Genomic DNA, 12098 nt, shown 5'->3' on the forward strand with positions numbered 1-12098 from the left:
AACTTCACATATTGGAATTATTTTTATTGTGACACATATATATCACAGTATTCAGCAAAGCGTTTTCCTCTGGCTGGCAATGGGTGACCTGTGTGTGTGAGAGAGTCCTGTTCTCCTTTACCCCACAGCTGTGGTTCTCTAACTTGTCAGATACTAATAAGATTTTATTTTTTAAAAAATCTCTTTTTTTACTGTTTAGCAATGTGTTGCTGGTCTCCCATGTCTAGAGTGTCCAAGAGCCCTAGTTTCACCCTGCCCACAGGGATCAACACTAAATCACAAACGGGCCATAGCATGTGGGTCAACGAGTGAGTGTTTGTGTCCATGTGTGTCCATGGGAGTGTGAAAAAGCTCAATCGAGGCACTCCATGAGATTGTTAGCACGAACCGGACCACCCTCCCCTCTTGTATCCCTTTTAAGTGCTGACTGGCCTGATGATAACGTATGGCGCCAGAAGTAATTGGAAAATTGGCAGGCTTGTCAGAGAGATTTGGTGGATGGCACAGGCTGATCCGGCAGCAAGGTTCATGAGGTGTCGTCCCACCATGAGATTTATATCTCCGCACGGCCCGGCAACGGCAAAGTACCCAGAGTTCAGGAAAAAGTAACTCATTTTTCATAAGGCCTGGCTGCATATCAAAAGTCATCCACAGACAGAGACAAGACCCATATGGGAGAGACATTGCTGAATAAAGCAAAGCTGTCTGTCCAGATTAACTGCTGAGACGGCTCCTGAAGCCACGTATTGGGCGTGTATCACAATTCTGATCTTCTAGTCTGAAAATTATGCTGGCATATAGCAGTTTTCTTTTAGATATGAAACATACAAGGTTATTACTGTTTAATTACTAGGTTATTACTATATTCATTGAATCTGATTATATAAATGCATTACTAGTTACAAGAACTGTAGATGCTTTTAATTAGATGTCTGAAAACTATGACCTATAGTAGAATCCCATATATTGTGGCTATACTTTTCTACAAGCTTATTACTATTTAATTACTATGTTGTTACTATATTCATTGAATCTGCTTCTATAAATGTATTACTTGCCATACGGAACAATAGATGCTTTTAATGAGGTGACTGAAAACTATGACACCGTAGTTTCCCATTTATTGTTGCCATATTTATTTACAAGGTTATAACTATGTAATTACTAAGTTATTACTATGTGTTATATACATTGGATTTGTTTCTATTAGTGTATTAATAGTTCTAAGGAACTGTAGATGCTTTTAATGAGATGTCTGAAAATGTTGACCTATGGTAGTTTCACTTATATTGTGGCCATACTTTTTAAAAAGGTTATTACTGTGTGATTACTAGGTTATTACTATGTTTTCTATCAACATTGGATTTGCTTCTATAAATGTATTAATATTTCTAAGGAACAATAGATGATTTTAATGATATGTCTGAAAACTATGACCGATAGTACTTTCCCATATATTGTGGCCGTACTTTTTTTTTACAAGGTTATTAATATGTAAATTACTAGGTTATTACTATGTTTTTGCTATATACATTGGATTTGTTTTTATAAGTGTATTAATAGTTCTAAGGAACAGCAGACAGTTTTAATAAAGATTTCTGAAAATGTTGACCTATGGCAGTGTCACACATATTGTGGCCATACTTTTTAAAAAGGTTATTACTATGTAATTACTAGGTTATTACTATGTTTTCTATAAACATTGGATTTGCTTCTATAAATGTTTTAATATTTCTAAGGAACAATAAATGCTTTTAATGAGGTGTCTGAAAACTATGACCTATGGTAGTTTCCCATATATTGTGGCCATACTTTTTTTACAAGGTTACTAATATATAATTATTAGGTTATTACTATGTTTTTGTTATATACATTGGATTTGTTTCTATACATGTATTAATAGTTCTAAGGAACAGTAGATCCTTTTAATAAAGATTTCTGAAAATGTTGACCAATGGTAGTTTCACATATATTGTGGCTATACTTTTTAAAAAAGGTTATTACTATTTTTTTCTATAAACATTGGATTTGCTTCTATAAATGTATTTATATTCCTAAGGAACAATAAATGCTTTTAATGAGATGTCTGAAAACTATGACCGATAGTAGTTTCCCATATATTGTGGCCATACTTTTTAAAATGGTTATTACTATGTAATTACTATGTTTTCTGTAAACATTGGATTTGCTTCTATAAATGTATTAATATTTCTAAGGAACAGTCGATGCTTTTAATGAGGTGTCTGAAAACTATTAATAGTAGTTTCCCATATATTGTGGCCATACTTTTTTAAAAGGTTATTACTATGTAATTACTATATTTTCTGTAATCATTGTTTTCTTCTGTAAATGTATTAAGTGCCCTAAGGAACAGACAATGCTTTTAATGAGGTGTCTGAAAACTATGACCTATGGTAGTTTCCCATATATTGTGGCCATACTTTTTTCCAAGGTTATTACTATGTAATTACTATGTTGTTACTATATTAATTGGATTTGCTACTATAAATGTATAAATGTATTAATTGCCCTAAGGAACAATATATATTTTTAATGAGATGTCTGAAAACTATGACCGGTAGAAGTCGCCCATATATTGTGGCCATACTTTAAAAAAAAAGTTATTACTATGTAATTACTAGGTTATTACAATGCTTTCTATAAACATTGTATTTGCTTCTATAAACATATTAATGTTTCTAAGGAACAGTAAATGCTTTTAATGATATGTCTGAAAACTATGACCTATGGTAGTTTCCCATATATTGTGGCCATACTTTTTTTATAATGCTATTACCATGTAATTACTAGGTTATTACTATGTTGTTACTGTATTCATTGAAATTGCTTCTATAAATGTATTAATTGCCCTAAGGAACAATATATGCTTTTAATGAGATGTCTGAAAACCATGACCTATAATAGTTTCCCATATATTGTGGCTTTACTTAATTATAAGGGTATTAGTAGGTCATTCCTATGTAATTACTATATTCATTGGATTTTCTTCTATAAATGTATCAATAGCTCTAAGGAACAATAGATGCTTTTAATGAGATGCGTGCTCTTGATTCTTTCTGTAAGTAAAGCCATGAATCATGTGCTTCACAGCTTCTTTGAGTATAGTGTGTGGTCAGGGCTCTGCCATCACACATGGCTGTGCGTAGATGTGTTTATTAACCTTTGCAGGAGGGGATAATTGCATCTGTCAGACTCACTTAAAAGCTGAGATGGCCGTCATTTCCTGTTTGTCGTCTCCTCTAAATTTGCAGTTTGTGTAAATGACTCTGGCATGACGGTTGCTCTTTGTTCACTGCCGTAGAGGTGCAAAAATTACCATTATTCAGAGTTAAGCATTGCATGTTGAAATACAGTTTAAAACTGGAATTATTGCTAGTGAATTTCTAGTAACATACATTCAAATTAGAAAAGAAAATGGACACGGCCTAGCTGTCTTTCAATTTATATTAGGTATCTTTAACTACTATGTACTTACATTAACATTGAGTACATTGAGTCCATCATCACCCCCAAAGCTCGCACAGTCGTTTACCTCTTTGTGGGTTCGACATTTTTCTCTGTAACATTAGGCAGTTTTGATTTATAAGCTGTTTAATGTTTGATGCTCACATTAGCTTTCTTGTGTGCAAGCAATGCTTCTATCCGCTTCTTCTGGTTTACTCAGATCATCATCTACGTTTGTTTTTGGATCCGGAGATGTTGTACTATTTCAAAAGATCTGCAACAGCGCCCCTCACTGTATAACAGTGAAAACATGTATAGCCAGAAAATGGCAGGAAAGCGTTGTCATACGTGACGGAAAATCTCATCGATTGAGGTTAATAATATACTTTTTTTAATTTTCAGGAGGAAGAACCACAAGAGGTTGACGAAGAGTCTGTGAAAGAGGAAACGGAAGAGCAAGAGATACCAGACTAAAAAATTCTCGTTACCTTATCGTTCCCTCACATGAAATAATCGTCTTGCCTACACAGTCAGCACCATCACCTAATTTCCTGCTGAATAGTGGGATGCAAAATAACTTACACAAATGAAATCAACAGTCGAGAACTGCCACTGCTTCACGAGACTGAAACTTTTCTCCTTTGTTTACCAGGAATTGATCAAATGACCACAATTGCCAGCTTAAAAAATTGTCAACGCTGTGATCTCTCTATATATATTTTTTTCAAATATATAGGGTATTGTATAGAGTCAATGTATGTTCAAGTCCACCGTCATGAATGAATTTCAGCGTTCAACCCAGGGAATCTTTGGAGTGCTGGAAGAACAGCAGGATCTAATGCCAATGCAGCTGATCATGATCTTCATATGAGCCCGTTTTTACCTTCAATACTCTATGCCCAATCAAAGCCTGTTTTTTAAAGGTTATTTTTCATACACTAATTAACCTTTCCCATGACTCATGGATGTGAATATCATACTGGTGTTGTGTGTCCAGAGTTTCCTCAACCAATGTTTCTGTTATACAGCAATTGCACACTATTTGTTCCTGTCCCGTATACACCTCTTTGTTTATCAGCCCTTTATATATGCTTTTGTTTTTATTTTATTTAATATTGTTTAAACACCAACATATATTATAGTGTAATAATTAACTTGCATTGACATTGCATTGGAACTGACAGTTAGTGGCTTGTGTTATATAAATAATTCCTTACTTCCTGGTGGTAAGAGCAAAGTCTATTTTATTATTTTTTACAAATATCATTTTTATACCTACAGTATATTCCAGAACATCCTTTATCATTGACAGTGTTATTGTCCATGCTCATGTTTGAGGCAATTCTCAGTCAAAAAAAAAATGTAATCTGCCTCAACACTTGAGCTCCAGACGAGTATTTGGGTACTTAAAAAACAAAAAAGAAGTAATAAACATTACTTGTGTTTTTTGAAGTCATTTTTATCATTATTATTTCTGTTATTGTAACAGGACCATAACTATTTAGATTATATCATATATATATATATATATATATATATATATATATATACATACATACACATACATATACATTATATACAGTATATACAGTGAGGAAAATAAGTATTTGAACACCCTGCTATTTTGCAAGTTCTCCCACTTGGAAATCATGGAGGGGTCTGAAATTGTCATCGTAGGTGCATGTCCACTGTGAGAGACATAATCTAAAAAAAAAAATCCAGAAATCACAATATATGATTTTTTAACTATTTATTTGTATGATACAGCTGCAAATAAGTATTTGAACACCTGTCTATCAGCTAGAATTCTGACCCTCAAAGACCTGTTAGTCTGCCTTTAAAATGTCCACCTCCACTCCATTTATTATCCTAAATTAGACGCACCTGTTTGAGGTCGTTAGCTGCATAAAGACACCTGTCCACCCCATACAATCAGTAAGAATCCAACTACTAACATGGCCAAGACCAAAGAGCTGTCCAAAGACACTAGAGACAAAATTGTACATCTCCACAAGGCTGGAAAGGGCTACGGGGAAATTGCCAAGCAGCTTGGTGAAAAAAGGTCCACTGTTGGAGCAATCATTAGAAAATGGAAGAAGCTAAACATGACTGTCAATCTCCCTCGGACTGGGGCTCCATGCAAGATCTCACCTCGTGGGGTCTCAATGATCCTAAGAAAGGTGAGAAATCACCCCAGAACTACACGGGAGGAGCTGGTCAATGACCTGAAAAGAGCTGGGACCACCGTTTCCAAGGTTACTGTTGGTAATACACTAAGACGTCATGGTTTGAAATCATGCATGGCACGGAAGGTTCCCCTGCTTAAACCAGCACATGTCAAGGCCCGTCTTAAGTTTGCCAATGACCATTTGGATGATCCAGAGGAGTCATGGGAGAAAGTCATGTGGTCAGATGAGATCAAATGGTTCTGGCGTGGCCTAGCCAGTCTCCAGACCTAAACCCAATAGAGAATCTTTGGAGGGAGCTCAAACTCCGTGTTTCTCAGCGACAGCCCAGAAACCTGACTGACCTAGAGAAGATCTGTGTGGAGGAGTGGGCCAAAATCCCTCCTGCAGTGTGTGCAAACCTGGTGAAAAACTACAGGAAACGTTTGACCTCTGTAATTGCAAACAAAGGCTACTGTACCAAATATTAACATTGATTTTCTCAGGTGTTCAAATACTTATTTGCAGCTTTATCATACAAATAAATAGTTAAAAAAATCATACATTGTGATTTCTGGATTTTTTATTTTAGTTATGTCTCTCACAGTGGACATGCACCTACGATGACAATTTCAGACCCCTCCATGATTTCTAAGTGGGAGAACTTGCAACATAGCAGGGTGTTCAAATACTTATTTTCCTCACTGTGTATATATATATATATATACATACATACATATATACATATATATGTATATATATTTATATTTATTTCTTTATACATATATATATATATATATATATATAAAACATCCCATCGAGTTTTGTATATATATACTGTATAGATGTATTAATGTTTGTAGTCCCACCATGATGTAGAAATGCTACAAATGGCATTATTTCGCAATTTTATTGTGGGATGCAGCCGAGAAAACATCAAGAGACTGTGGCAAGGGGGATACAGACATTTCATGTATTTAAATCTGACTATTTTAAATGCAAGATTAATTTCATGTTAGGTATTAGTTTAACTAATCTATTGGTTGTCACAAAATAAAGAAAAGTGAATTAGTGCCTGAAATGCTTTAAAATATGTAATAGGGCATCAAAGTGTACCATTTTCGTAGAGAGTGTTCAGATCTTATGAAATATCATGGAGTGTAATGCTTTGATAATGAAAGCATTACTTTATCACTCCAATGATTTACGAGTTCAAAGATGTTTCTCAAGGGTTCAGTGACGCTTGCCGGTGGGCAAACCAACAGAAAATCGCCTTTATCCAGCTCTGTCGTGTCTTACTCACAGTGCACATGTCATTTAACCATTCCATCACACTACAGGGGCGAAAGAAGACCGTAAATGCCATTTTATCTTAGCATCTCATTGCCTCACGAAGCTTCTCCTCCCCTCACCCTGTCAGGGAATCTGGCTTGCATTCTGATATTAATGCATCGAGGGGTGTAATTCCAATTTGTTCCAAAGCAACTATTAATTTGCCCATTTCAGGGCCGTGCAGGAGGAACCCCTGTAAGGCCACTGAACCATGAAAGACATTATCTAAAGGGTTCTGTCTCCTTTCTTTCTATTTTCTTGAAGAGGAAGGATTTGGTGTTGATGCGTCGCTGGTTCCTTCAGCCGTTTGCGATGGACCCCCTGAAGCTGAGCGCTCAGCATGCAGCATGCGGAGTGTGTCATTAGGGCTGTAATAATGGCAGCGGGTGTGCTTATGTCAGAGTGGTCTTCTCGTTCAAGACCCCCATGCCCCCTTCCACAACCTGATTACAACCTCTGCATAATAAAAAGGTCCTGTGATGGGGACTTCATGTTCAGTGAAGGAGGAGAGCTTTGCTCAGCAAGCATACGTTTTATCCATGAGAACTCAAAAACTATCACGTCTAAGAGTGTGATGACCTCTAGATTACTCTACATTATGTAGTTACGGTGATATGAATTCCGGCTGAAGACATTGTGGTCATCACGGTGAGGATGATAGTCTGAAGCATAGAGGTCTATAATACCTGGAGAAAGCCAAGCGTTTCCAATCATCTCAATGGCAGCTGCTCAGTGAATGCACGACTTCCCATAAGTATGCGACGTCACTGGTGAAACATTTATAAAGAAAGAAATATTAGTTAATAATACATTTAAATGAAAAACATAAATTAAACACTGTATATCTCTGAAAAAACATTGTTTTCTAACCTCTACTCGTAAATTTGCTCCGTATTGAGTTTAAAAAGATTTCTAAAAAATCATCCCATCGAGTTTTATACACGCGAACACAAGGTTCCCATATTCAACCGAGCCGTCATCTCCTAATCCCGCCGATCTTTGCTCTGACAGCCTCCACTTCTCTCCTGTGCCACATTATTCTCAGTCTGTCTGCTTCTAATATTGCTGTTTGCTGAGGGAATGAAGACGGGACAGATTCACTTATGAGGCGGAGCAGCATTTCGATCAGAGCTCTGGATATCCACAGTTGCTCTCGCTCCTTGTTCCTCTGGTTTTAATTGCTCTGACTAATGCTTTAAATAGCATCACCTTGGTATCTGAGCGCTGTGTGGATGATGACCTTTTCCAGACTGTGTCGTGCTGTGACATAGTCATTTCCCAGCCCTTAATGTACTCAGAGAGTACCCTGTTCGGAGGGAACGTTCACAGGGTGCTAATCTCTACCTCTCAACACCTCGTTCCACATGTAGTCATTAGGAGGGGGGGAGGTCTTAAAAGGGTTCCTGACACACTGGAGTTAGACATGTTAATAACTCTCATTTCAAACTGACTGGGGGAAATACTGTATCGAAGATGACAGTGTAAAATGTAATGTGATTTTCTGTTCTGTAAGGTTTACTGAGGTTCAGTTGCCTTGAAAAACTTATGACATCAATGCTGATGTTGCCTCCAAGCCGGCATTCGTTATTAGGACATTTCATAGATGTAAAGAATGATATTGTGAACAATAAACACATCGGCATCTGCATCTGAATTCCAAATGATGAAAATGATTCACTTCTATTACTTAGTTATACACAATATTTCATTTTCATTAAGCAAACTCTCAAGCTGAGTGAATAACTTTACCTTCTGTTCCATGGTAGCCTGGCTCCGCCCTCCTATGTACTTCCGCTCAATTTCATTTTCCTTCAGTACTACGTCTGGGACTGCTGTATATTCTTAGGTTTCCAGAAATCAATTTTTTGTAGGACCAATCAGCGAACAGAGGGAGTGGCTGAGAACGATGACGTTGATGTAGTGCGTCAGTTTGAGTTGGAGTAATGGCAGCGGAGAAAGATGTGAGAAAAGCTATTCAGTCCGTTGTTGCAAAACTGCCGAATATAGGAAGTTAAAGCCGGAGCAAGAACAATGTTTGCTAAGTTTTGTTGGTGGCCATGATGTTGTGGCCCTCCTCCCCACGGGGTTCGGGAAAAGTTTGATTTTCCAGCTCACTCAGCACTAGAAGTGCCAGAATTCCATAACTACTAGAACTGCCACAAGCGGTCATTTTGATCGCTATTCAAAACTCTGTATCTTTAATGATAAATCCCCAATTGAGAGATTAATGCATTTATTGTATTAGGATGTCTTTTAAAAACAAAACAACACCAAACTGTACATTTAAACAAGTTTAATTATAATTTATAAATAAATAATATTCGTAGATGCCCTGAACAAAATGACGGAGATGTTTTCATGTTTCCACTGTTCGATCGCGCCCGCCGACACACACACCATATTCCAGCATTGCAGCCTGTTCATTATAGCCATAATAAAATATAATAATAAAATAGTCAACCTAACATATAAAAATTCCACTGCTCTGTTTCTCAGTACTGGTAGGCTACAATTCGTACCATTTTATGCGTGTGAAGAGGATGATTTTTTCCGTCGATATTGGAACGTGAGTGAAGTTCAAAGCCTATATGATAAAGAATAGTTTAGCATCCAAATACATCGCAAATGTTGAAACATTTTGATTCTAATTAGAGAGTTACGTGAGCCCAACGCCGCTTACTTTCACTTTCGCGTATAAAGCATTTCATTTTGGCTTTAGTTATTTTTTCATTCTTGTTCTGTTCTGAATATCATTACATTTAAATGATTTGTTGTTGAATATGTTTAGTGTATTTTTTACCACATTTTATTGTTGCGTATATTGGTATAATAATACCGCGAAATTCAGTGCGGTCAATATGACCGTTTATGGCCGAAATAGGTAAATATGTTCATTTGTTTTTTTGTTTTTTTTTGCTTTATGTGTAATTTACATAGGTAATTTATATGAAAAACATTTTAAATGAAAATACAGACACTTTTAGGAAAAGTCAGGTACCAGCAGGATTGTATTTATTTTTTCAACAAAGTTATTGCAGATATAAAATTCAAAACGGTAAAAATGACTGGCAGTTCTAGTGGTGAATGAGTTAGCTAAGGCGAACGATAGGGATGCAAAGCCGATAGTTGTTGTCTTCTCCCCTCTTGTTGCACTAATGGAGGACCAAGTGAAGGAGGCAGAAAAGTTGTTTCCGTATCGCGCAGTAGCCGGTGATCACTGTACAGCATTTGCGGCAGATCCGAAACGACCGCAGCGGCGTATTGTTAATGATTAGACCCAGCTTCGACAGTTGACTGAATACATCACTGTCCTTATACATTTTGAATTTGTAAATGTTTCCGGCCGGTTTCGGCGCATGACATACGTCACGACCACACGTTAGCGATTGGCTATGGCAGATCCTGAGTGACTCTGGGCAGATCCAATAGTTTTGAACTTTAACAGAGAACCCGCCTACAAGGAAGTAAACGTTTCTCAATGGAGAGATTCCAGACTCTCTGTAGCCTACACATGAAATGTACGAGAGTCTGGTAGAACCAGGCTAGTTCCACGGTACATCTCGCCTTTGAAATGGTTGAAATACAGCATGTAAAATTAAAATAATTTGCTAAATCATTTCCATTAACTACTTGCTTTATGCTCACCGAAGTCTATGTAAACTACATAAATGTTATATTATCTATATTATAGATTAGTGTTTCCATAATGATTCACAATGACGCATCCCTTACGACATCGCAACTCTGGTATAATAGTATTACGAGTTTCCCACTTGAAAACACAACTTCGTCATTTATGTGCTCGGAACTCATAATTACTTTTTGATAATTTACTTTCTGACTTCAGTTTAACTCTTTCCCTGCCAGCGTTTTTGATAATTCATTTTTTTTTTTTTTTTTTTATCATGGCTCTGAGAATATTTTGCTGTATGAATATCTGAACATGCAATATGTTGAAAGAAATAACAGACCCTTTATAAAAAAAAAAAAAAGTTTTTTTTTTAAACACTTGAATGTGGGTAAGTTTTATAAAAAAAGCAACATTTTGAACAATTCTTTTTCAAAGACTACAATGTGCATAAGCAATGCTTTTATCACTTTTTTCTCTACTCTTTCAGAAGATGCGTAATAGCGCCCCCTACAGTACAATAGTGAAAACACGGAAAATTCTGTCACTGGCGGAGAAAGAGTTAAGGGCTCTCAATATTTATCTAATTATCTATTATAATAATCTAAGGTTCTACTCTTTAGTCAAGATACTTAACTTGACTCAAACTTGTGTTACCTAAAATAGGTAAACACTTAAAGCAACTTACACAAGTTACATGTTATTCTATAGTAATAACAGTATTACAGTATATTAATACACATACAGTACACATGATAACAGTAAATGATGCATACAGAAGCAACACTTTATTTTAAGGTGTCTGTGTTACAGTGTAATTATATATTTAAGTACTGAGTAATATTAAGCAACTACATGTACAGGGTTAGGGTAGGATTAGGATTTGGTTGAGGGTTAGTTACATGTAATTATGCATAATTTACTGTTATTACTATGGTAAGTACATGTAACATGTAACAAGGACGCTGTAAAATAAAGTGTTACTGAAGCAACTGACCCTAAACCAAACCTTAACACTATAGTATGTACAATGTAATAAGTGAATATTCACTAAGTACTTATTTGTGTAATTACACTGCAACAACATCACCTTAAAATAAATTGTAACCTTGTTTTTATATTATTAGACATATTTAACTACATATTTACAGATTTTAAAAAGGCATTTTTGTCCCTTTTTGCAGTTTACATCATCTCTACACTCAGTAAATTAGTTTCCTGTGGGTGTTTGCTGCTGACCTGATGGGGAGGAAACGAATGAAAATGTTCCAGATCCTTTCATCTATGACACTTTATGTACCATCCAGTGGACATTAACTCAAAACGGCCTTATCATATCTTAAAATAACATCTATCGGTCTAGAGTATAAACACTACCATTTAAAAGTGTTCAGTAAGATTTTTGTTTTTCTTATATCGAGGCTGCATTTATTTGATTAAAGTACAAACAGTGATTTTGTAAAATATATTTAAAATTTAATATAACTTTTTTTTTTTATGTTTTAAAA

General features: G+C 35.9%; 1 protein-coding gene across 2 annotated transcripts in view; it reads left to right on the forward strand.

The window, feature by feature from the left end:
* Nucleotides 1-4920, forward strand: part of phf14 (PHD finger protein 14) — an 86147-nt gene extending 81227 nt beyond the window's left edge. The window contains exon 18 of one of the 2 annotated variants that reach the window (XM_081375753.1): nucleotides 3868-4920. In XM_081375753.1, coding sequence (XP_081231879.1) covers nucleotides 3868-3939 — 72 coding nt within the window. In that variant the 3' untranslated portion in view covers nucleotides 3940-4920. The remainder of the gene's footprint in view (nucleotides 1-3867) is intronic. The other variant, XM_081375752.1, reaches the window with a different exon arrangement.
* The last annotated feature ends 7178 nt before the right edge of the window (nucleotides 4921-12098 follow it).

Source organism: Scardinius erythrophthalmus (assembly GCF_964197995.2).
Source record: "Scardinius erythrophthalmus genome assembly, chromosome: 10".
In the NCBI taxonomy this organism is placed as follows: Eukaryota; Metazoa; Chordata; class Actinopteri; order Cypriniformes; family Leuciscidae; genus Scardinius; species Scardinius erythrophthalmus.